This window comes from Hydra vulgaris, chromosome 03, assembly GCF_038396675.1.
Source record: "Hydra vulgaris chromosome 03, alternate assembly HydraT2T_AEP".
In the NCBI taxonomy this organism is placed as follows: Eukaryota; Metazoa; Cnidaria; class Hydrozoa; order Anthoathecata; family Hydridae; genus Hydra; species Hydra vulgaris.
In genome coordinates, this window is record NC_088922.1 from 47,217,501 (window position 1) to 47,243,192 (window position 25,692).

A 25,692-nucleotide genomic window follows, 5' to 3' on the forward strand; every position below is an offset into this window, starting at 1 on the left:
GTAAAAGTATTGTGATACTTATGTATTGTGATAAAAGTAAGTGAATTTACTGAACAAAAACTGAAACAAAAGAGATTAGGTTTTAGTTGGTAGAGACAAAAGCTTGCTCGAGCAGCAAGTATGGTAGTAGTGGTGGAAAGGAGAACAATAGAAATAAGATAATAAATAAAAATAGAAATAAGATAATAAATAAAAATAGAAATAAAATAAAAAATAATAAAAGTTAGAAAAAATAATTATGCTTGTTGCAATCAAAAATATACAAAATATATAAAGGGTAAAAATATATGATTCTTTGTAAGAATATTACCGTATAAAAAAAAAAGGAAAAATTTCTTTAGAAAACTCTGATCTTTTGGTTATTAGTTGGCTTTTTTGTTTAATAATTCCTTAGAAGGAAATAATAAAAATAAAAGATCCGTAACTTTATAGAAAGTTCAGAAAAATAATCATAGTTATAAACAAAAATCAAGAGAAAAATTATAAGGTAGAATGGTTTTAAACTTTCTCAAGCAATAGCAATAAAAGATCTTTATGTTGAATGAAGTTTTAGGTATGTTATGTACAAAATATGTTTTGACACTACGGATTAAAACAAAGGTAAATAAACTTCAATTTAAGTTAATAAAAGAAACCACTAATTAATATTTAAAGATGTTTAAATGTTTTAGGATTGGATGAACAGAGTTGCAGTTTTATTGGGAAAACAAATAAAAGAAAATTACTATTGTTCAAATATAGGCATCATGTCAATGGTTTGCATATAGATTGTTGAACTTTCTATTAATAGTTTTTTGTTTGTTAAAACATTTCATAAAATTTCTTGAGAACAAGGTAATATCAAAAAAAATGTTATTGTACCTTATTTAAAATTTAATTATTATTTCTTATATTGTTTTTGACTAAGGTCACAAATTAAGATATGTATTAATACCATACTGTGTACTAAGAGGTCTTTTTCATAATGAAAAACAATCATTTAAAGATGCTTGTGTTGATCAGGTGAAAAGCAAATGTTACTGCTAAATGTTACATTCTTTCTTGCTGTGACTGTTCCTAAGTGTTCCAAAAACTCTTATTTGTCTATTTTTTTCCTCGAACATCAGTTATTAGGAATTCGCCTTCTTCTTCTTGCTTTCTTGATTCATATATTTGCAATATTTTAAGTTTGCCTATCGTTACCTTGATCTACAAACATCATCTTTTCTCTTCCAGTAACTTCCAACTCTAATAGCGGTTGCTTGCATCCTTGTTGGAAACAAAGATGTTAAAAAAATTAAAAAAGTGAGTTTGTGGTACTAAACAAATGTTACAGTTAATCTGGCTTTAATTCATAAAAGTTAACATTATGTAATCCGCAACCGCATGATTTGACACTGAACACCCACACCCTCATCATTTGTAAGTTTTTTTCCATCAAACTCTTTAATCTCTAAATCTCTATTTTTCCTAATCAGGTATTCGTCACTCTTTTCACAAATTTTAAAATGCATTTCTTTTATTTTCTAATTGTAACAATTCACCAGATAGCGTTTGAATTGAATATTTTTATGAGACAATTAGGAAGGCTAGCAATTAGTCAAAAATACAAGAATTTTTCTACTCTATGTTCAGACATTTTCTGTATGCATATATCTATGACATTCAGGCTAATTGCTTGTGCATATATATATATATATACATATACATATATATATATATATATATATATATATATATATATATATATATATATATATATATATATAAATATATATAGATATATATATAAATATATGTATTTATATACATAAATATATATATATATATATATATATATATATATATATATATATATATATATATATATAGATATATATATAAATATATGTATTTATATACATAAATATATATATATATATATATATATATATATATATATGTATATATACATACATATATATATATATATTTATATATATATATATATATATATATATATATATATATATATATATACCTACATATATATATATATATATATGTATATATATATATATATATATATATATATATATATATATATATATATATATAATCATATATATATATATATATATATATATATATATATATACATATATATATATATATATATATATATATATATATATATATATATATATATATATATATGTATATATATATATATATATATATATATATATATATATATATATATATATATATATATATATATATATATATATATATATATATATATATATATATATATACATATATATATGTTTACAGCGACAAAACAATCAAGCTAGTAGTCAGCTGACTTATTTTCTATCACATGACATGTGGGAGACAATCTCGCGCTGTTTTAGTTAGACATATGCTTTAAAGATGGCGGAAAGCAGCACTGATCGCCTGGTCATTAGTGACAAACCAAAGAAAAGAAAAAAGAATTTTACTCATAAAGAAAAGCTGAAGTTTTAACGCATATTAAGCCTTGAAAGAGGGGAAGATTGCAAGTGCAAGATGAAATATATTGAAGCGATTACTGACTAAGAAAAAGACGGTCTACTCAATCATTTTAACTCAATTAGTAGCAAAGATACGCAAGACTCGCACCTTGCTTCCTTTGTTCAGGTGAATCTTTTTTCCACCCATCTCGAATAACAATAAGGAAATACAAGACCTTCGGTTATTGTTCCATTACATATTAAGTAAACTTCAGCATTTGTAAGTCTTAGTAATTTTTTAGAATGCTGTATTAAACTAGAAATTTTATTCGAGTCATGCGAAAAACGTGAACCGTGTTGACTCTCTCTCTCCCTCTCTATCTCTTTCTCTCTCTCTAAAATCCTTTTCATGCTTAGAATAAGAAAAAGGTTGGCCAGTGTTTTTGTTCGAGAGAAATTTCTAAAGTAATTTAAAACTAAACTTTGTTATGTAAGCCAAATTATCTTAGACGTGTGTGGAGCATTCTCAGCTGTTTTGTTCATTAATTTATGTATGTTAGGTCAAGGTAAAAATAATTTAGTCAATGATATTAAATTTACTAGTGTATAGAATTTCTGTATAGGATGGAAAGTTCTTTTGTTTCTTATAGGGATTTTATTACTTAATAAAGCTGCACTAGTTTGTTTTCCATATTCTAAATTATGACTATTCTAGGATCCTGTAAAATAGTATAAATATAGGTTCACTAATCAATGCAGCCACTCTCCATCTCAGGCAGATTTATTTCATTGGTGACATCGTGTTATAGCCCAGCCTTACATGTACTTTGAACTTTGTATAATACTGTAAGTTTAATTTGGTATAACTGTTATTCTTTTTAGTTAAATGATAAACTTTATGTTGCCGTATTCAACAATGTTCATTTATTTAATACACTTTTATCTGTTTTGTGGCCGTGTTTGCGAGCTATTTTAAACTAATTAAAATTAATAACATGGTCATAACAGATGAAACATAATTTTGTGACATAAAAAATATTAATTGTAGAGCTAAAACAATGCCTATTCTTAGTTTTCTGGCATTAATTTTTTAAACATCTTACAAAATAATAATAACATCGAAAAAAAGAAATACTGCACACTAATTGCTCTTGATTCTTGAAAATAAGTGAACTAATTTTTATTTATAGGTGAAAGCAGTGGAGAGACAATGACCTCGCAAAGATGAAGAGAATGCCAAATTCAGGGACTTCTCCTATGAGTTTAAGGTCCAGTTTGTTCGAGCTGGTGTGCCATTTGAAGCATGAGTGTGTCACAAAGCATTTATAGCTCTATTTGGAATAAAAAACCGGAGGACAAACTATAAAATCTGCTCTGTCAAAGACTGGCAAGATTCATTTTATTTTTTATAAATCTATGTGTCGCAAACGTTGTGAAATAATGCTGAGTGATTGGTTACTTGTTTACTTTTTTTTAAACGGTAACTTAAAAACAAAAATTATGTAGTCTTATGCTGTGTCGGTTTTTCAAATAATAATACTATTTAAATATTGTTGGTTTATCTGTTTTACCACAGGATGTCCACCTGTAGGCAAGAGAGGGAGAAATTCAAATCAAACTCATCGACTAAAGCCAGAAGAGTTGCAAGCAGTGATTGATTATATCCGGTCTTTCCATGGTAAAAAGTCACACTATGCCATGGGTGGTACAAGGAAAATATACTTGCCAGAGGACTGAAACTCTGCAAAAATGCATCAAATGTTTATAAACTCTTGCCCTGTAGGTGAAGTTTCTTATGAAAGATATAGACATATCTTCAACACTACTTTTAGTATTGGATTTGGATATCCAATTTCGGATATAGAAAAGATACATGAAATGCCTGTTATGAGCTGAAGCAGAAGATGTCACATGCAGAGTCAGAAAACAACCCAGAAAGTGACAAAATGAAGCAAGAACTCGAACTTCATCAAAGAAAAGTTGCAACTTTCTACAAAAGAAAATATATATATATATATAAAATCACTTTACAAAAATTTTTTTCATTTTATACTGTGTGTTATCAATAAAGACTCATCAGAAATGATTAATCAAATTAATAAAACTTCAATTTATACCAAAAATTAAGTTACAGGAAGTCACAAATGTCTTAACTATTGTAAATTTTCACACATATGTAGAATTTGCAGACACTATTATAAAAAGAATTTTTTAGAAATGATTACTTCAGCTTTTTTTTTAAAAAAAGAGGGATTTAATTTAAATATTATTTGAGCTTATTTATTTTTATAGTTTTTTAGGAGAAAATTATTTTCGTGTTTACATTTAGAAAATAATTCCGCTTTTTTGTTTAATAAGCATTCTTGGTTTGCATATAGTGTGTAATTAGTTCAAACTTTTAGTATAAGCATAGTATGCATTTTTTGGAAATATTGTTATATGCAAGCACTGTTTTATGGATGGACCAATTCAGTATATAATCATTAATATTTATTCCCATATATCTTTTGACAGCATAGTGTCTTTTGAATACTTTTTAAATAAATAATTTGACAGCATGGTGTCTTATGAATATTTTAAAAAGATTGCTTCTGATTGGCAAAACGATTTTTCCATTCACCCTCTGTTATATCAATATAAGGTTTATCAGGTTCATTCTTAGAGGAAACAACACATTTATATAGTGCATTTTTTGATAAACAAATTCCGCTTATTGGACGATTGTTTTTTTATTTACAATTACAGTTTTCTGTAGTTATTTCGTTTTGGATTTGTTTAACAAAGCATTATTGTGACATTTTATAATTCTTTACTTATTTTTTGTGCAACTGTAGTTAATTTTAATTGTATTTCGATTAAAAACTTTATGTTTTTAATTTTTATTATTGATTTTTTAATAATATATTATTGCTCTGTTCTTTTACGAACATTTATCACTCTGTTCTGTTAATAAAATTTTTAAGTTGTTTAAGTATATATATATATATATATATATATATATATATATATATATATATATATATATATATATATATATATTATATATATATGTTACTGTTACCCGCAGTACCAGGGATTAGCTAAATGCTGATGTTTATAATATAATTTAATATTGCAACTCTGAGTTTCATGTGTTATCACAATCATCAGGCAAGTAGTAAAAGTTTAATTTTGCTACGATTTGTTTAGTGGACGTTACGGTTTATATTTGTATTTTAGATCGTTACGGGACGGAAATTGATTAGTAGTTAGGTTAATAATATTATTAATTTGTCTTTAGTTGGCTAATAATTGTGAAATAGTTATATGTTTAATGTTGTGTAAAATATTCTTTATGTGTTAATGTGTATTATTTGTGTATTAAAAAATAATAAAATAAAAATAAGAATTAAAATTGATATAAAAATCTACACAATATTATGAAATATATTACAAAAGTTGTGTATGTGAGTAATTTATTAGTTAGCCTAGTGATATATGGAGCAGATTAGTATAGTTATTTTTATTTATAGTTGTTAGTCAGGTTTATAGCGAGCTTTGTAATTATTTAATAAGAATTTATTTTCGTGGCGACACTTTGATATAATATCGGTTCTCTTATTTAACAGTTCTTCAGGTTTTGGATATGATATAATAGTAAATTTCTCATACAGACATAGTGGGCATCTTTTGGAAATATTTTAGAAGGGGGGAACTGATTTGAGAATAGACCATGTTAGCATAGGGGTTTCATTAAAATTGTTTTTTAAATCCCAGACATAGTTTGATAGGGCGGTAGAATTTTTGTATTTAATATTGTTGAATGATGATTTGTGGTTGTTGTATCTGGTTTTCCACTCACCTTCCGTTAATCCTATATAAACTTTGCTGGGTTGGTTTTTTGCTGCGATGATGCATTTATATATAATATTTGTGGATTTGCACTTACCATTCAGGGGGCATTCTGCTTTATTTCGACAGTTGCATTTTGGATCATTATTTTCAATTCTAGGGAAAATAATTTTTTTGTTGTGGTTTTTTAAAATTTTTTCTATATTATCAGTGCAACTGTAGCTTACCTTTACAGTGTTTCTGTTTAGGATTTTGTGAAGTTTATGTGTCTTAGGGAAGTTTTTTCTAGTAAATTCAAGAACATTTTTGCAACATTTGTGGAGACGTTTTTATTAAATGGGGAATTGAACCATATGATATTGCGTTTACGATTTTTCTGGGGTATTTTTTGTTTGATCTGATATTTGAGGAAGTAGTTTTTTTATCCGATATTTTTTAGTGCTTGTTCATATTCGTTTTTAGATTGATTAAATATAACTTCGCTGGAGGAATTTTGCGATAGTCTCTTTGATATTGAAGTAGGTAAGTGTTTAATAATTTGCGGTGGATGATTAGAAGATATGTGGATGTATTGAAGATTATCGTTGGGTTTTTTGAAAGGCTTATGGGTGTTTTGGGCTAAAATAAAAGTTACATCAAGGAAGTTAACTGAACTTAAGATTTGTTTTTATGTCTATTTGAAATCCAACATCTTTAAACTTTTGGATTATATTTTTTCGGATTCGCTCCATTTCTTGGCCGTCAAAATTGCGTATTATCATTAAGCCATCATCACGGTAAAGCCCTATGTCGGTTTTTATAATTATATTAGATAATTCTTTGAGAATGTAGATCCCAACAAGTTCGCAAACTTCAGCGCCATCGTAGCTGCCCATTGTTACATCAAAACTTTTATGGTTCAATTTTTTTATCCATGTGTTATTGTTGTAGTAGAGGAGGGATTTTCGGCTATGTGTTATAATTCTAAGTTGTTCGTCTCTTATTGTGGTGTGTTGTTTTACAAAGGAAACGGCTTTATTAAATATTTCTGTAGTTATAGATGGATAAAATTCATTTATGTCGAATTGGATGAAGAAACAACAATTTTTGTCTTCTATGCCATTGAACCAATTAATAACGTCGGTGGTATTTTTCCATTGGTTTACTTTTAGGCTATTTCCTAAGTATGTGTTAGTAATGTCTAAGATTTTTTTGCTTATTATTCCGATAACGCTTTTGGCCGAGTTAATGAGACGGCAAACAGGTTCTGATTAATAATTTTCTTTATGGTCTTATAAGGTGATAAATGCTGGAGATTTTGCTAGGTATTCTATTCGGTTGTTTAAATTTTGTTTTAAAGCTATTTGGTTGACTTCTAGGTTGACTGATTTTTCTAAATTATCCGGTGCTTTTTTATAGGTTTTTGTATCATTTTCGTTTTCAAAAATATTATATATAAATGCATCATCGCAGCAAAAAACCAACCCAGCAAAGTTTATATAGGATTAACGGAAGGTGAGTGGAAAACCAGATACAACAACCACAAATCATCATTCAACAATATTAAATACAAAAATTCTACCGCTAACATGGTCTATTCTCAAATCAGTACCTCCCTTCTCAAAAATTTCCAAAAGATGCCCACTATGTCTGTATGAGAAATTTACTATTATATCATATCCAAAACCTGAAGAACTGTTAAATAAGAGAACCGATATTATATCAAAGTGCCGCCACGAAAATAAATTCTTATTAAATAATTACAAAGCTCGCTATAAACCTGACTAACAACTATAAATAAAAATAACAATACTAATCTGCTCCATATATCACTAGGCTAACTAATAAATTACTCACATACACAGCTTTTGTAATATATTTCATAATATTGTGTATATTTTTATATCAATTTTAATTCTTATTTTTATTTTATTATTTTTTAATACACAAATAATACACATTAACACATAAAGAATATTTTAAACAACATTAAACATATAACTATTTCACAATTATTAGCCAACTAAAGACAAATTAATAATATTATTAACCTAACTACTAATCAATTTCCGTCCCGTAACGATCTAAAATACAAATATAAACCGTAACGTCCACTAAACAAATCGTAGCAAAATTAAACTTTTACTACTTGCCTGATGATTGTGATAACACATGAAACTCAGAGTTGCAATATTAAATTATATTATAAACATTAGCATTTAGCTAATTCCTGGTACTGTGGGTAACAGTAACATATATATTATATATATATATATATATATATATATATATATATATATATATATATATATATATACATATATATACATATATATACATATATATATATATATATATATATATATATATATATATATATATATATATATATATATATATATATATATATGTACATGTGTAAATATATATATATATACACATGTATATATATGTATGTACATGTATATATGTATATATATGTACATATATATATATACGTATATATATATATATATATACATATATATATATATATATATGTATATATATATATATATATATATATATAAATATATATATATATATATATATATATATATATATATATATATATATATATATATATATATATATATATATATATATATATATATATATACATATATATATATATATATATCTATATATATATATATATTATGTATATATATATATATATATATATATATATATATATATATATATATATATATATATATATATATATGTATATATATATATGTATATATATATATGTATATATATATATATATATGTATATATATATATATATATATATATATATATATATTGAGTCCTGTAAAAAAAAAAGGCTCTTAATAAATGCAACTATAATAACAATTTCATTTAATTCATGGGAAATATAAATGATATGAAAAGAATAATAATGAGGGACTTAAACCTCAAGCTCACAGATTACCAGACTAATGCTTAAATTGACTGCACTACAAAAAAAAACCATTTAGCTGGCTATAATCTTCTTTTTTGTTCTAATAATTCTTTTTTTTTTTCAAATTCTTTTATAGTGCTTTTGATATTTAATTACATTAGTTTTGTTTTAGATTTGTTTTTTCAATATTTACCTTACTAACATAATCTATTATTAATAATAATAACAAATAACAATATCTAATAACTAATACGCTGCTTGAACATTACTTATATAATTTATACATGTTATGTTAAAGCATATTATTTGTTATTAGAAGTATAAATTATCATTAAGTAACATATTTAGGCAGTGTCTCATTTCTCACATAAAGTTTATTTAAGTAGTATAAAAAAATTAAGGAAAGGAACCCCGGTCCTAAAATCTCTGATATTTTTGTAAAATATTAGTTATGGTTTATTATGATACATAAAAAGTTGATAAAATTGTATGTCTCAAATAAAAAAAAAAACTCACAAGTAAGTTCATCACTACAACAATCATGATTAAAGCAAATAGAAGGAAAAATATTACAGATAGTCCCACACTATTATGAGCTCCATTTAAATCTTTATGATGATTATCGTAAACTTCTGAGAAGATAGAATCATAGTTTATCTCACCAAGCATCATAACAAATGTCTTGACAATTGAACGACCCCAATCACTGAATGCTGGTTGATAATCAAGTAGTGAAAAAAATGATAAAGCAAATGCAAAAAGCATAATGCTAAAGATTAATAATACTTTTAGCAGTGTGTAAAGAACCTAAAGAAAAGGAACAATGATTACAATCCTCATGTAAAATTTATTTAAACACTACAAACAAAAATAATTAAAAACTCTCAATTTTAGTTTATTTAAACTTTATTTTGTTTAAAAATAAATTATTTATTTTACTTTACAAATAAAATATATAAGTACTAAAGTTATTAAATAAAACTGAATAATATTGTTAGTTATTTATTTAAAGCCTCCAGATGCTTTTAAAAAAGTATTCGGAAGAAAAGACTTGGGAAGAATTGAAGAAGAATTGTCATCAAAACTTTCAGATGCGATAGTATGTATTACAGACTTTCGGTCTGTAGTACATAATTTACAAAATACTAACGAAAAGTAACTCACGAGTCAGATAATTTTGAAATTTAAGTGCACTATTTTTGATTAAGAAGCAATATAAAGAATGAATTAGTAACAGAGTGAAAGCTTCGTTTAATTAAATGCATATGCATATATATACATATATATTTATATATATATATATATGTGTATGTATAAATATATATATATATATATATATATATATATATATATATATATATACATATATATTTATATATATATATATATATATGTGTATATATAAATATATATATATATATATATATATATATATATACATATATATATATATATATATATATATATATATATATATAAATATATATATATATATATATATATATATATATATATATATATATATATATATATATATATATATATATATATATACATATACATATATATAAATATGTTCATAAATGCATTTTAGTGAAAAGACTGCTAAAAGAAAGGTAGATGAAGGCTACTTGAAAGAGCTTTGCTGGAAAGGTGTCAGTGTTTAGACTATTGAATATAATGTTTGTTGGTACAAACTTTTCTGGAATGAATCTGAAGTAGAGATAGGTGAACTTAATATACAAACAAATCGTTGATATAAAGTCAATAAATAAATAATATTAAAATTAATTATTGGAAGGTCAGTGCCTAATGTAGTTTTAGTGTATAGAGCTCAAATTTTTGTAATTTTTTTTAAGTTTGTACTAATTAAAATGTACCTTAGATAAAGAAGGGGATAAAGTTATTGTCATAAGCACAGTTATTCTTTAGTAGTCATCTTTTACTTTCGTAATATGTTAGACTGTTTTTAGGGATTATTTCTATTTTAGTGATGACTGCTATTGATAAATATTTATTTGTATAATATATATGTTTTGAATAATTTTACAATTATTTGCTTCATAAATAAATAAATATATTTTAAAAATATGGGTGGTATCCTATTTTTTAACTTCTATTTCTGCTAAAATATCCTTTTGTGTTAAAAGTATTTTGAAATATTTTCACTTTTTTAAATTTTGAGTTATTTAGTTATCAAGTTTTGGTGTAATTTATTTGTTTACCCCTTAATCAATTAATTGATATGTATATGTTAAAGTTGGTTTTTTTATAATGTAGGAGCAACAGATTTCAATGTAGTAAAGAAAGTATTGCATGTTCAATAATATCAAGAAGCAAAAACTTAGTTTGCAGGCTAGAGCATGCCAGAAATTTGTCAAAAGGTGCGTAACTTGAGCTATCTGTGACAACTAAATAAGGGCTGGGTTTAAGTGCAACAATGTCAGTGAAAGTTCTCATAGTCAACTTTATCAAAAAATAACTTCACAACATTTTTCAATTTTTTTTTTTTTTTGCAACTTCTGCAATGTATAAATTTTTAATTGTGAAAGGATCCTTAGATTCACAGAGAAATACAATCAAATAAAAGGATGAAAGATCACAGAGGTCAACAGACAAGAAAAACTTGTTAATGTTAATGTTCAGTATAAAATTGGTGTTACTCTAGGATTCCAAGTTACTATGATTCCTGCTATATGCAATAAAACTGGTGTTTATTAGCAAGCTGGTTTTGATATGCTAATCTACACAGAAAAAGGTACAGAATTATTGAAAATCTAAATATATATTCATAGAAGATACATAATTATTATGATTTTAGCTTTATTATTTTGAATATAAAATTAAACTGCTTCAGGGATCTAAATTTTTTACTCAAAATGGATACATACTTACCAACAGGTTATTGTAATGGGTTTAGTTGATGCTAATGTTGAAGAAGGCAAAAAAATAAAGGTGAAAAAACTTTGGAAAAGTTGGTTAAGTGTGTAACCATTTTGTGCCGAAAATTCTAGAAAACCAGATAAGAAAAAAAAATATGTAGAAAACCAAATGTATGTGGTTTACCATGGGTGCTTTTATATTCATGAGTATTTATTTGCCTGGTTTATTTTTTAGAAATATATAAACACATAATAAGTTTATATAAAATATTTACCTCCATAAACATAACAACATATAAACCAAGAAATGGTAAATTTTCCATATATAACAATATTTTACACCAACCAAGTAATATTGAAACGGAACCAGCTTGCCATTTCATGGATTCCAAGTATGTATTTCTGCTATTGTTTTTGTTAGCAATGAAAGGAATCATAAACAGTGCTGTTGAGGTGTACAAAGAAAAATCTAGTATCTTAGCAGGATTAAATATATAACTTCTCCCAATATATTGAGCCAATGATAACTGGAATAAAATTTGCATGACTGCAATAATTAATGTAAAATAAGTGATATTCTGCAATTGCGCATTGTTCTCTGTTCTTTCGTGTGTATTATCTAAATGGCTAACAAAAAATTCATTAGCCGTTCATTATTCATTCATCAGTCAAACTATGTATTTATTTTTTTAGCGTATTTAGAAACCTGACGTTTAAATATTTTAACTTTTTATTAGATTAATTAGAAATAAAAATTAAAAAAAAACTTGACTCTATTTCAAATTTAACATTTATTAAACAAATTTTTTAATAGAATTAAACACAATTTATAGATTCTACTTAGAGGTTTATTCGATGATGTTATATTTAACAAAAAAGTGCCTATGCTGCATTAAAACATATCATTTTGGGGGTGTAGACAATGGATTCGATTGAAAACAAAATAAAAGCCATTTTTATTTTATGTTTTTCACACTTTTTTATAATGACTCTGTTGAAAAAGTCTAAATACCTTTACACTTTAATATTTCTATTAAGAAAAAAGTTAAAGTATTTTAAGTGCACATTGAGGTGCATCTTTTATAAAATATCATATTAGCTGACCAACTGGAAGTAATGGCATTAGCAGTGTTTTTATTCAGAGCTATTGCAAAAATCAAGTAATATCTCATATGCAGGTTCTACTCCATTAAAATTAAAGTATTTACAAAATTAATAAGTTTTTGCTTCTTGAAGCAAGATCATCTTTTTTCTGCTGATTGTTTTTTTGAGTTGTTAAAAGGTTAAAAATAATTAATCAGTTGAAACTTCTTCTCGAAAAATTTAATTTAACATAAACTTGAGGAGTCTGGAGAAACCCTTTTGACTCTGTTGATGTCATTCCATTTTTCTTAACTTTTTATTACATAAGTTACAGATGTTATAACAGCTAATGTTGTTTGCTAAAAACTTTGTATATTATTATTTATTATTAAATATAATATAGAGTAAAACCAGGTCAAATTAACTACTAAGCAATAAAAATAATATAGTTTTATTATTTTTTTAAATTTTTAAGTTTTTTTTATATAATATTACCAAAACTTATTTATTTGAAAATACCAAAACATATTTTTTATAATAAAAAATTTTTTTGAGATGATTTACAATGCTTTGCTTTGTAATATATCAACTAGGAAGTTTTGAAATATTAGATTGTCTAGATTTTTTCATGAGACTAATTTTTCTCTTAAAAAAAATTCTTATTCTCAATTTCCTTTTTGTTTTTAAATCTCTCATGTAGTGCTCTATACTTGTTGAACCTTGAAGCTGTTGTAGCTGGTTTAGAAGATAATGCTAAAGGCTTTTTTGATGACAATGGTGCTTAAGACTCTGGATAATTAAATGTTTCTGAGCTAATACCTGTTGATTGATTTTATTTTTGTTAAGTAGAAATAAACTAGTAGATTCAAAACAAGCAATAGGAAGCAAATATGTAAAACACTTCCTGTTCTTGTTCCTGGAGAAAAACTTTCTTTATTTGTATTTTTTTTTCATTTTGTTGTCTTTGGTAATATTTTGTAAAAACTGCCTTTTACACTTGCTTAAAATGACAATGGACACCTCTGTCCAGTAGCAGGAGAATACAAGAGAAGTGAGCTGGTAGACAAAATAAGACTATATTGGTTTCCCGATATAGCTATACAGCTGCTAAACTGTTTTAAGATGTATTTTTATTTAGATATGAAAGAAGTATTCTGCTATATTTGACATTCTGGTATATACACTTTGCCTATTTATTACATGTATTAAGCTCTATCCAAACAGAGTTAGAATTTGAATATTTAGTGCCACTCAGACCACCTAAAACCTATTCAGCTCTAAAGCTTCATTTACCACGTTTGCTTTGTATACCACTAATGGAAGTGTAAAGAATCCATCAGCATTAAAGCAATTGTTTACTGCATAATGGATTTTTTTGTTGTTACCAAAAAGTTTCAAAACTTGTATAACACCTTTTCCACATACTACATTTGCTTTGCTTTAATCACAACAGAAATAGATTTTTTTTAAATTCCAAGTATGAAAATCAGAAGTTATACCCAACAATTTATACTGTTTAGTGACAACTACAAAGTCATTTTCGTTTATTTTTTGCGTACAAGAAATGGTACTGGCAGAGAAGCTATTTTAAACCATCCACACTCTGAAGAAAGTAGGTTCAACTCAAAAAAACGTCCCAGGGTCATATTATACCTTTTTGAACCGTATTGATCCCCTTAAAAAATTTTTTAACCGTATGATCCCCTACAGAAAATAACACTTAGGAAAAAAATATTTAGTATCCAATGAAAAATTTTTTTTTTTGTAAAATCTTTTAAAGCACATTATTTTTCCTTATATCTTCAACACATATTGTAATAAGGCATAACATATTTCATACATATCAATTTGACATTAGAAGACTTTAATGATTAAACAGTTCATTTGCTTTAAATAAAAGAGTTGTTCATCAGCATAAAACATTTTATAGTCTTGAAATAAATCCGTTGGATTTTTTTCAAGACTATTAAATGTTTAATAGTCTTGTTATAGTTATAGTTTGTAATAATTGAAATAGAATATAAAATTAATAGTCTTGTTATAATTATAATAGAGCATAAAACTAATAGTTTTGTAATAGAATATATAATTATTATAAAACATAAAATTAAATAATTAATAGAATAAACTAAATAATTAATTAAATATATAATATTTTATTTTATTTAATAATTAATTAAATAATTAATTAAATATATAATAGAATTAAATAATTATTTAAATATATAATAGAATATAAAATTAAAAGTCTTGTTATAATTATAATTAGTAATAATTGAAATAAAAGTTTTGGAATTATTTAAAGATTATAACATATTATAAAACTTATTGCTAATCAGGTTATGAAAAAAAGGTTGCAAATAAATTTTTTGACAATTATTTTAAAATGAAGATTAAACAAAAAATTTGCCGAGACATTTCCTGCGAGCAGTAATTTAAGGATGTTTACTACTCATACATTAGTAATTTAAGGATGTTTATTACTCATACAACCACAAAGATAATCAAACTATAATGTGCTATATTTTCTTTGAAAAAGACACAAAAATTAAAAAATCATTGAACCAATCTATGGAAGCAGATTATTTTAAGAATCTTATTTTATCTCAAGCTTGGACATGGCTAACAAATGTTATTGGTATCTGTTCTAGTGGCAGAAAAAATTTGAAGCTCATTAAAATAAGCATAAAAAAACCAGAAGCTCTTCCAGCACCAAATGGCTTTTCTACAGTACAAATTTTATAATTAAATAAAATAGTCCTATGCGCGCAGTTTGCAATGTTGCAAGTGAAATTTGCAATCTCCCAAGGATCATTCAAAAATTGAAATTGAAGAAGACCAGTACTTATTAAAATAACTCCGCCACTTCCCTACCCGTATCTGTATGCCAAAAATATCTATGTACAGTGGGACAAGGTTTCACATCCCTGCAATATATCGGTTCACTGATAAAATCTTGTGACATTATTATCTAGAGGTATGTTACATGAACAAAAATTAAAATTAAGAAAATATTAAAAAATTACGTTAGTACACCCAAATTTTGATGTTAATAGTTCTTACACAAAGACAATTTAAAGTTTGACAAGTTCTAGGATAGAGAAATTAAGAAACTTATCATTATAGTTGTTTTTAAAGATGCCAAAGAATCACAATAACATTAGCTAATACAGGGAAGCATATATTGCGTTTAAGAAAATTTTATAATTAAAAATTTGTAAAACTTCTTAAGGAATGATCTCTAAATAAGAGACATTATGTTTTTAAATGGCTAAAGCATATTTTATAAATCTTTTGTTTTATTTTTCTATTGCATTTAATTAAATTTTACATTTGTAATTCATAAGTATAAAAATACTATACATTCATATATCTTAAAAAGGTTTTATATGCGTTAGAATATAATTAAACAGCTTTTAAAATAAAAATAATTTATAGTTTTCGATCGACCTTATTATAACAATCGACCTTATAATAAAATTTCCTTTAATTATTTAACATTTCCTTTAACAATTTCCTATAATAACATTTCCAATCGATCTTATAATAACATTTTCAATCAACCTTATAATATAATTAACCCAAAACAAAGCATTAGTATGTTTTTTAAACATTACGAAGTAAAACTATTTTTAAGTGCTTGATAAAAAATTTATTTTTACATTTTTTCTAATAATTGAGTAACAATTATTGATATAAGGAAACATTATCCATCAAATAAAAGCTCTTACTTTTGTTACCAATTTAAGACTTTAAAAGTTTTTAAAATATGTAATAGTTTAGAAATAACTTATGATTAAATAAAAGATTTATTACTGACGTGAGTGAAAATACTGGACTTAAGTTCTTAACAAAAATTCTTTTTTTTTTTGGATTTTGACAAAACTTTTTCTCGGTGTTATTTTCTGAAATTTGACATCATTACTGTTCCAGAAACATATAAACTGAGATACTTTTTTTTGAACCTACTACTTATAAGGTGGGCATCGGTTCATAAATGCATAAAACCAGTCTTTGTCAGGCCTGAAGTTTTTAAACAGTTTTGACTGATTTGTACAAAGAAGGTAGTGGCATAAAAAGTTCATGAAAAAAAAAAATTCTGAAAATTTTCAGTAAGCAAAGGAGTGGGGCAGTTTGCAAAAAAAACTAACAAGAATATACAAATATTTACCGCTTTAGAGCTGCTCAAATGTCATATTGCATTAAAGTTAATAAATTGAAGCAACAATCGGTAAGCAATAAGTATATTAGAAATTAATACTTTGGATTAAATTAAAATTAAATATCCCTAAAACAAAAAAATATATAAATTAAAACGCAGATGATACAAATCTGTTTTATTCATCTTCTTCTATCGATGACCTTTTTGACAAAGTCAACCTTGAGCTTCAACAACTTAAAACATGGTTCAGTGCTAATAAGTTATCAATAAACGCACAAAAAACAAAATGTATTTTATTTCATTCAAAGCAACGAAAAAAGGCATTTCCATTAATTCTTCCCTCTCTAATTATTGATTTCAACAATATTGAAAGAACCTAAACAACAAAATTTCTTGGATTGGTTATAGACGAAAATGTTACATGGACAGCCGAAATAAAGGCCATCAACACTCAAATATCTGAAAGTCTTGGTTTACTTTTCAAAGCTAGACCATTTTTATCACAAAATAACTTTTCATTTATACATAGTCATCTTACATACGCTAACGTTGCTTGGGGAAGCACACACAAGACAAAACTAATGTCTCTTTATCGACGGCAGAAACATGCTTCTAGAATTATATATTATAAAAACAAACATACACATGTTAAACCTATATTAAAAGAAATAAAAGCGCTAAACATTTATCAAATCAATATGCTAATATACTATTAATGCTAAAATATAAAATGGGATTAGTACCTTTACGTTTCACAAAAACTTCTTTTATTCAATTACCAATAAGTTTAACACTAGAGCAACTGGTAACTTTATCGTACCCAGAAAAAAAACAAAAAACTCTTAATTCTCCATCTCTTATCGCGGCCCCTATTTATACAACAAATTAATTGCGAAATACACCTTAATTACTCTTCCTGACAATATATTTTCAAAGTCAAAACTTAAAAATCTTGTTCTTAATATAAATAATTACATAGAATTGTTCTAGTTCACATGATAAATAAAAATTTGAACAAAGTTTGAACTAAAACAATCTACAATGTAAGAAAAGTCTTAATTTTTATTACAGACATCTTATGGAAACCATATGTGCAATTGATTGCTAAATTAGTATTTGCTAAAGTTGCTGCTTTTTAACATGCTAGCCATTTTCTTACTCCGGATTTTATTCTCTACAAATTTCTACTTCTTTGTCCCTAAATGGAGTACTGTTGTCATGTTTGGGCTTGTTCTTCTAATGATGTCTAGTAATTCTCAACTTAATAGTGGCTGCTTAAAAAATGAAAACTTGAAAAAAATTTTTTTTTCATAATAAGTCATCAAAATCTTTGTAGCAATCATTAATACTCAATTGATAATCAGCAATTTAGTAATTTCTGATATTATAATGAATTTTTAAATATTTTTAAAAATTTACATTTTTTATGTAGTTAGTTGCAACATGGGTCCTTGCACCATTTAACAACAAAACTTGACTACAAAACCACCATGTTGTTATAGTTGTTATATTTATTATTTTGAATTATTTTAACATATTTGCATTTATCAACATAAATTTTGCATTTATTTAAAAACTTATTAGGGAGATCATTGGTATACATTAAAACTTCTGGTACATTAGATGCACCAGGTGGTTCTTGGTCAAAAACTGCAAGCAATATTGTATACAAAGTACTTTAAAAAAGGGAAAAAATATGCTGAGCAAAGCAAAATAATATTTTAAATAAACTAACACCTGAGTTTCAGTTATAGTGAACAGGATTAAAAACCTTTCCAAATTGATTGATGAAAATGAACAGGATAAACATATATATTTTTTCAAGATGTAATTAAGATAATAAATGTTAAAACTATGAAACATGAAATGTAACTTACACTATGTATATCGTAACTATACAAAGCTTAAAGTGTAACTGAAAGTTTGCATATTATAATAGGAAACTCAAGGTACTTTTGTTTCCTTCTTCCTTTTTGGCAGGCCTTAAGATTTTTCTAGAAGAGTTAAAATTAGTTTAGTTACCAGAAGACTATTAACTTTTTTTAATTTCTATTAGTGTTTATTATAGATGCCTCTTTTGATTTTTTTTAGTTTCCTCTGTACCATGCTAAATGATTAATTAAGTATGATCTGGTTATTTTATTTTTTTGGTTGCTGATAAAAACAAATGTATGACTAAACTAAATGAATCCTATCAGTTGCAATATTTGTTTTATTGGAAATTAGAAAGAGAGGATGCTAAAACTTTGTGTTAAAAATTGCTTATTGCCTACTTCACCCAACAATTTTTTAACATATAATAATAACAAAACTTTATATAAATTTTATATATAAAGTAAAACAAAATTTTTTTTTTATTAGGGAATTTTTCATCTGATTAACTATTACTATATTTTTTTATTAATAATAAGTCGATTTTTCTACTTTGTTACTTATTATTGTATTTCAATTTTATAAAGTTAGTTAAAACATTTTATTTATTTAAACTTTTAATAATCATTATAGTAATGATAAATCGTGTTAGCTAAACAATAATTACATACTAAGTTTCTCTTTGGCAAGCCAGAATAAAATAGTTCAAAAAACCAAAATAGTTCAAAAAACCAGATCCTCTGATAATTTACGAATACATATAATTTAATAAAATATAATAATTTTTTTAAACTTTTTATAAAAAATCTAAATTTTTATTTATTTAAATAAAAGCCTCATTTATAGATGCAAATCATTATTTTGGTTTTCAGCAATCTTGACAAAACTTGCTTTTTAAGTTAATAATTACTTTATAATACTACAAAGTTAATAAACCATATTTTAGTAAAAGATTTTAACTTTTAGGTTTTATTTTAATTTATAATATTAGCCTTTTTGTTGTTACAAAAAGAACAATTATCTAATAATTTAAAGGTAATTTAATCCAGAACTTTTATAAAACATAAAATATATTTAAAAAATACAAAAGATCAAAAGAAACAAATGCATACTGTATTTTTTCTTTAACAGCAAGAGTTGTCAGCAGCGTAACAAATATTAAGTAAAAACTAAATGAACATAAATACAGCCATCTACCCATTCGAGACCATCTTAGATTGATAAGCTCAACAATTAAAGGATGGATTAACAACTTTTCTCGCTGAAAGCGAATTATTGATGATGGTGCAAAAAAATGTTTATCGCAGCTTATAGGATCAGTGTCTACAAATTCAAAATTGTATTTTATTGAATAATCAAAATGTCTTTTATCCAGATCAGAATAGGTAACGCAATTGTTAAGTACCACTTCTCCAACTTCAGGTAGTAACTCAATTATTTTTTCCATAGTGTAAGTTCCTTTAATGTCTATATTGAAAAGAGCTTCATGCCATCTAAAAATTGTCCGATAAGTATTAAAATTAAATAAATAAAAAATTTCAAGCAAAAATACAAAATATATAATAACCGCTTGTGCTTTATGATTGCCATGCATGCATCTTTTTCTGAGTTCTCAACTGCAAGATCTAAACAATTCTTTTTTTCATTTACTGTTTGTTGTTGAATATTAGCTCCCTGCTCAAGCAATGTAACTATACATTCAACATGACCCGCAATCGATGCGTGGTGTAATGGAGTGTAACAACTTTCTTTACAACCATCAACAGAAGCGCCATTGTCAAGCAATATTTGCAGACAATTTACATGGCCATTTCGTGCAGCATAGTCTAAAGGACTCCAGCCAAGATTATCACTTAAACATACATCAGCACCTGATGCAACAAGTAGCTCAACAACTTTTCTATGAAATTATTTAATTCAAAATTAATTACTTTTGATTAATTAATTACAAAATTATTACACATTTTTTGCTAGACTTATTTAACTTATACTGCTGTGTTAAAATGTAGTACTTCAATCTACCTACGTTTAAATAACTACCTTTTTTTTAGTAACTAACAACTTTCAAGTAACTAACTACCTATCAATCTAATTGAAACTAACCTTTAAAGTTAGATTATGTGCTTAATATGTAGCCCTGATGTGAACAGGCAGGTTTTGCATACATGTACAGTTTTTAATTGTTTCTTGTTAGTAATTAGAATTCCTTGTGCATAGAAAACTCTGCATAATTTAGATCGATTCCTATTTTTTTTTTATCAGATAATAGCTGTTTAGTACCTGGAAAGTAACATCCAGTATCATTAGAAATAAGTACTGTACTCAGCTTTGATTAAGACAATAATACTTATTTAATTTTGACCCTAATTATTTTGTGAAGAAAATCTAAGGAAATTGTGTTTAATATACTTCACTAAAACTCTATTGATAGTTAAAATACCATAAAAAATTGGCTATAACGGTATCAACATTTTTTTAACTCTTCACTATTTCATTTTAATATTCATAATATCTTTTTTTCATACATTGTTAAACAAAAACTTTTTTACTGTTTTCGTTACTGCAAACAGTAATTTGTTGCTTAAGTGATATAGTGTTATTTTATTATTTTACAAACTTTTTTTAACTTTCAAACTATTACAGTATTTCACCAAAAGCTTCTTAAACTATGGGTTGTAACTCTATATAGGGTCACCTAACAAAACAATGGGTCGCAAGACTTTAATGTAAAATATTTAAATATATGAGTTTGTATAACTGTAAATGTTTTCGTATCTGTTGGGCAAAATGGAAACTTTTTGTTACAATTAACAAAAAGTTAGTAAGAAATTAGTAATCAATTTTAGTGTATTGTTTGAATGTAACAAGTAAAAACCGTAAAAACTTCTTAACTAATCAAACATATAATCAAAATATTAATTTGGTTTATACCCTTTCCAGATCTTCTTGTGTGCTCATGTAAACTAAAATTATGGTTTGATTTTGGAGGATGCAAATGCTAAAAAGATACTATGTCTAGCAGTGTCCAATATTATGCCAAGATTGAATTTGTTCTGCAGTATAAAACAACCCCATCCGCCTCACAGTGTGCCCAGAGCATAAAAAAAGTTTTTTTTTGGACTTTTTACTTTTTAAAAATAATAGTAAATTGATATTGGGTAGAACATAATATTTTTTAATAATACAAAATAAATTTTTGAAATTCATTGAACCATTTTATTGTTATAGCTGTTTGAAGTTGAGGAAAAAAGTAAAACAAAACATTTTTCTTATAATTGCAATGATACTGTTTTTCAACAACATTTTGAAGTCCTGTACAAAAAAACTACTGAATGAATTAAAAAATTCTCTTTTGTCCTAATCTGGAAATTATATTGGGAATTATTTAAAAAAAAAAGGAAAATTAAAGTATAAACATATTTTGTGTAGGTTTGTTAAGACCTAAAAATATTGTTTAAAAATAATTTCTCTGATTAAAAACAAAGTGACAAAAAAAAACGGCATTGAGAGAAATATACAAAAAAGTTCAAATTTGAAACAAAATAAACTTGTGGTCAAATTGGAAACTTGAAGAAAAAAGGTTGGGATATAACTGGATGGGTTTACATATTAATCATTGCGATCATAAAAAATATAGAAAAGGTGGGAACTGCGCCAGCTGAAAGAATATATATATATATATATATATATATATATATATATATATATATATATATATATGTATATATATATATATATATATATATATATATATATATATATTTATATATATATATATCCAAAATTTCTTTTTAGCACAAAATATATATATATATATATATATATATATATATATATATATATATATATATATATATATATATATATATATATATATATATATATATATATATATATATATATATATATATATATATAACAAGCAATAATGAAAATCCAACAAATTTTGTTGTCTCAAAATATTTTATTTAAATTACAATTTTAAAAAATACACTAATACAAAAATTTTTAAATTTATTAAATTTATTATCTCTTGAGACTTTTAAAAAAAATTATAAGTAAATAATAAATGTAATAAGTGTAATTTATGTGTAGTAATAAGTGCTGTTTATGTTACTTTTGCAAAGTTTAACATATACAAAAAAATGTATAATACACATGGTTACTATGAGGAAATATTGTAACTGATAATTTTTTTTTTTTTTTTTAATACAGTGAACATAAACCAAATGTATCATGCTTTTAATAATGTCAATGCTTTTCAATGATAATAAAAAAAACTCAATGTTAAGTTTAAGTAAGACAAAAGTTAAAAAAAAAAAAGGGTTCAAAATTAATATTATGGGCACGTTGACAGGTGCAAATATGGTTGTCAAATCTATCAGTGGATAGGCCTGTTCTGCAACTAGAAATATGTCCTTTTATATGAAATCCTAAATTATTAGTTTTACCTGGCTTTTATCTGGCTTTTTTATTACCTGATAAATATTTAAGGTAATAAATAACATTTTCTGTTATTTAATTACTGTTACAAGTGTACATAACTTCTTATATAACTTCTTTTTTTTCATATAGTATCGTTAAGTTTTAAGAAATTACTGTAAATTCTAATAAACTACTGTTGCAATTGCTTTGACTTCTTACTTTCCATATAGTACCATTAGATGTTTCAAACTCATCTAATTCTTGAAGGTAACACAAGGTTGACAATTTGGATTGCTATAGAAGGTTATCACTAAAGGAAATATTGTCCTAAATTTTTTTAGTGGTGCTGGTCCATGTGATTATGGGTTATAAAATGCTTTTTCTATAACGCTGACAGGGTAACCACTATCGAAAAGTTTATATATGTATATATATATAAACTTTTTGATAGTGAAATGGTTAATTGAATACTATGAGAATTTGATAAGACCATCCAAAAGACAAATTACTTTAATATCCAAAAAAATAAAGTTCAACCTGTTTTGTATTGGAGAAAAGCCAAAAATTTTATAGTATACAAGAGATACAGATGTGTACATTGAAGTTAGGAGAATGGAAAATGTGTGGTTTATCTTCAGTTGAAAACTTCAGAATACCTTCGGCTATTCTAAACTGTGATATTTTGCAAAACCGACTTGGTTTTGAATTAAATATTGCACCAATGATCATGAAACTTGTTGAGCCATTGTTGACCATGACAAGTTGGTGAAGAATGGAAAATCCGCATATGGAATAGAACATACAAGGATGACATCTCTATTGATGAGAACGTGGTGATTTTCAATTATGTCAAGAACCATTTAAAAAATATTATACGGAGGGTAAAGAATGAAACACATCACACCTCAAAATGAATCTAATCTATTATGATTTATTCCTGACACGGAAATAGTTGTGGACAACAATTGTGAAAAGATTGCGATAAACAGCGTAGATCAAAGTAATGATGTTTCCAATGCTAAGGAAGTGCACATTAAAGCTATAAGTAGTGTTCAAGAAACAGGCATGCTTTTATAATTAAGTGATTGAGAGCAATGCATGCATAAAAAAAAATATGATTACTATTTGTATGACCCTTAAGGGTCAAGGAGCAGTTTTAATATATTACATATATTGGTAGAATATTCTTTGATGTCAAGTAGATTGTAATTTAACGTGGTTTTTTAGTTAGTAATTATTGTAAATATTTTTTGTACTTTTTTAGTTTAATTATAATGATTACCAGGTGTTATTAGTTATTTTTGAGGTTTATTAATTTATATTAATTTGTAAGACACATTCTCATTAAATTAAAATAAGGAAAATTGTTTAATTTTAGTTTTGTCTTTAACCAAGAAAATTGCTAAGGGGTTGCTCATAAAGTACATACGCTCATAGAGGGAGGGGCAAGGTTTTCAAAAAGCGTATGAAAGGGTATGGGGAAAATGGGGGGATGGGGGGAAAGATTCAACTTTAAAGTACATATTTTAATTTTCTAATTTATCACAACTAACCAGCTAATCAGAAGAAAAGTTAACATTCTGACTAAAGATCCAAGTTTATCAACATAAAAAGATGTATGGTAAAAGGAGTAGATGGTATAGTTTCTCTCTATGCACACACATGCATGGGTGCAGAATTTTTTGATGTTCCAGATAGAACACTTTCACGCATTGTGCAAACTCCAAACTTAAGTATGTTTATGCCTATGCTAATTGAGGAGGCCTAGCAAAAAAATGAGATGGCGAAACCTGGGAACAAAAAAGCCCTAAATCGCATGCCCCAAATAAGAGGGCACTAATGTAGTAAAATTTTCAACTTTACTAAAACTAAAGTCATATTTATTGACAGATTTCAAATTTCGTAAAAAAATATGGTAAATAACAAAAGTTATGACCATGCAAATTGGCAACCCCTTCCCCCTCCCCCTCTCCCCCCAAAAAAAAGCGTATTTAGGCTTTTTGTTACCAGGCCTCTGCCATCCCAATTTTTTACAAGGTTTTCCCATTTGGCATA

General features: G+C 25.5%; 1 protein-coding gene across 1 annotated transcript in view; it reads right to left on the bottom strand.

The window, feature by feature from the left end:
- The window catches only part of LOC136078729 (uncharacterized), a 165,136-nt gene that overhangs the window by 15,497 nt on the left and 123,947 nt on the right, over positions 1-25,692 (bottom strand). Inside the window, exons 20-23 of the mRNA XM_065794520.1 lie at positions 20,780-21,112; positions 20,325-20,705; positions 12,371-12,722; positions 9,730-10,020 (exon numbers count right to left, since the gene is read on the bottom strand). Coding sequence (XP_065650592.1) covers positions 9,730-10,020; positions 12,371-12,722; positions 20,325-20,705; positions 20,780-21,112 — 1,357 coding nt within the window. The remainder of the gene's footprint in view (positions 1-9,729; positions 10,021-12,370; positions 12,723-20,324; positions 20,706-20,779; positions 21,113-25,692) is intronic.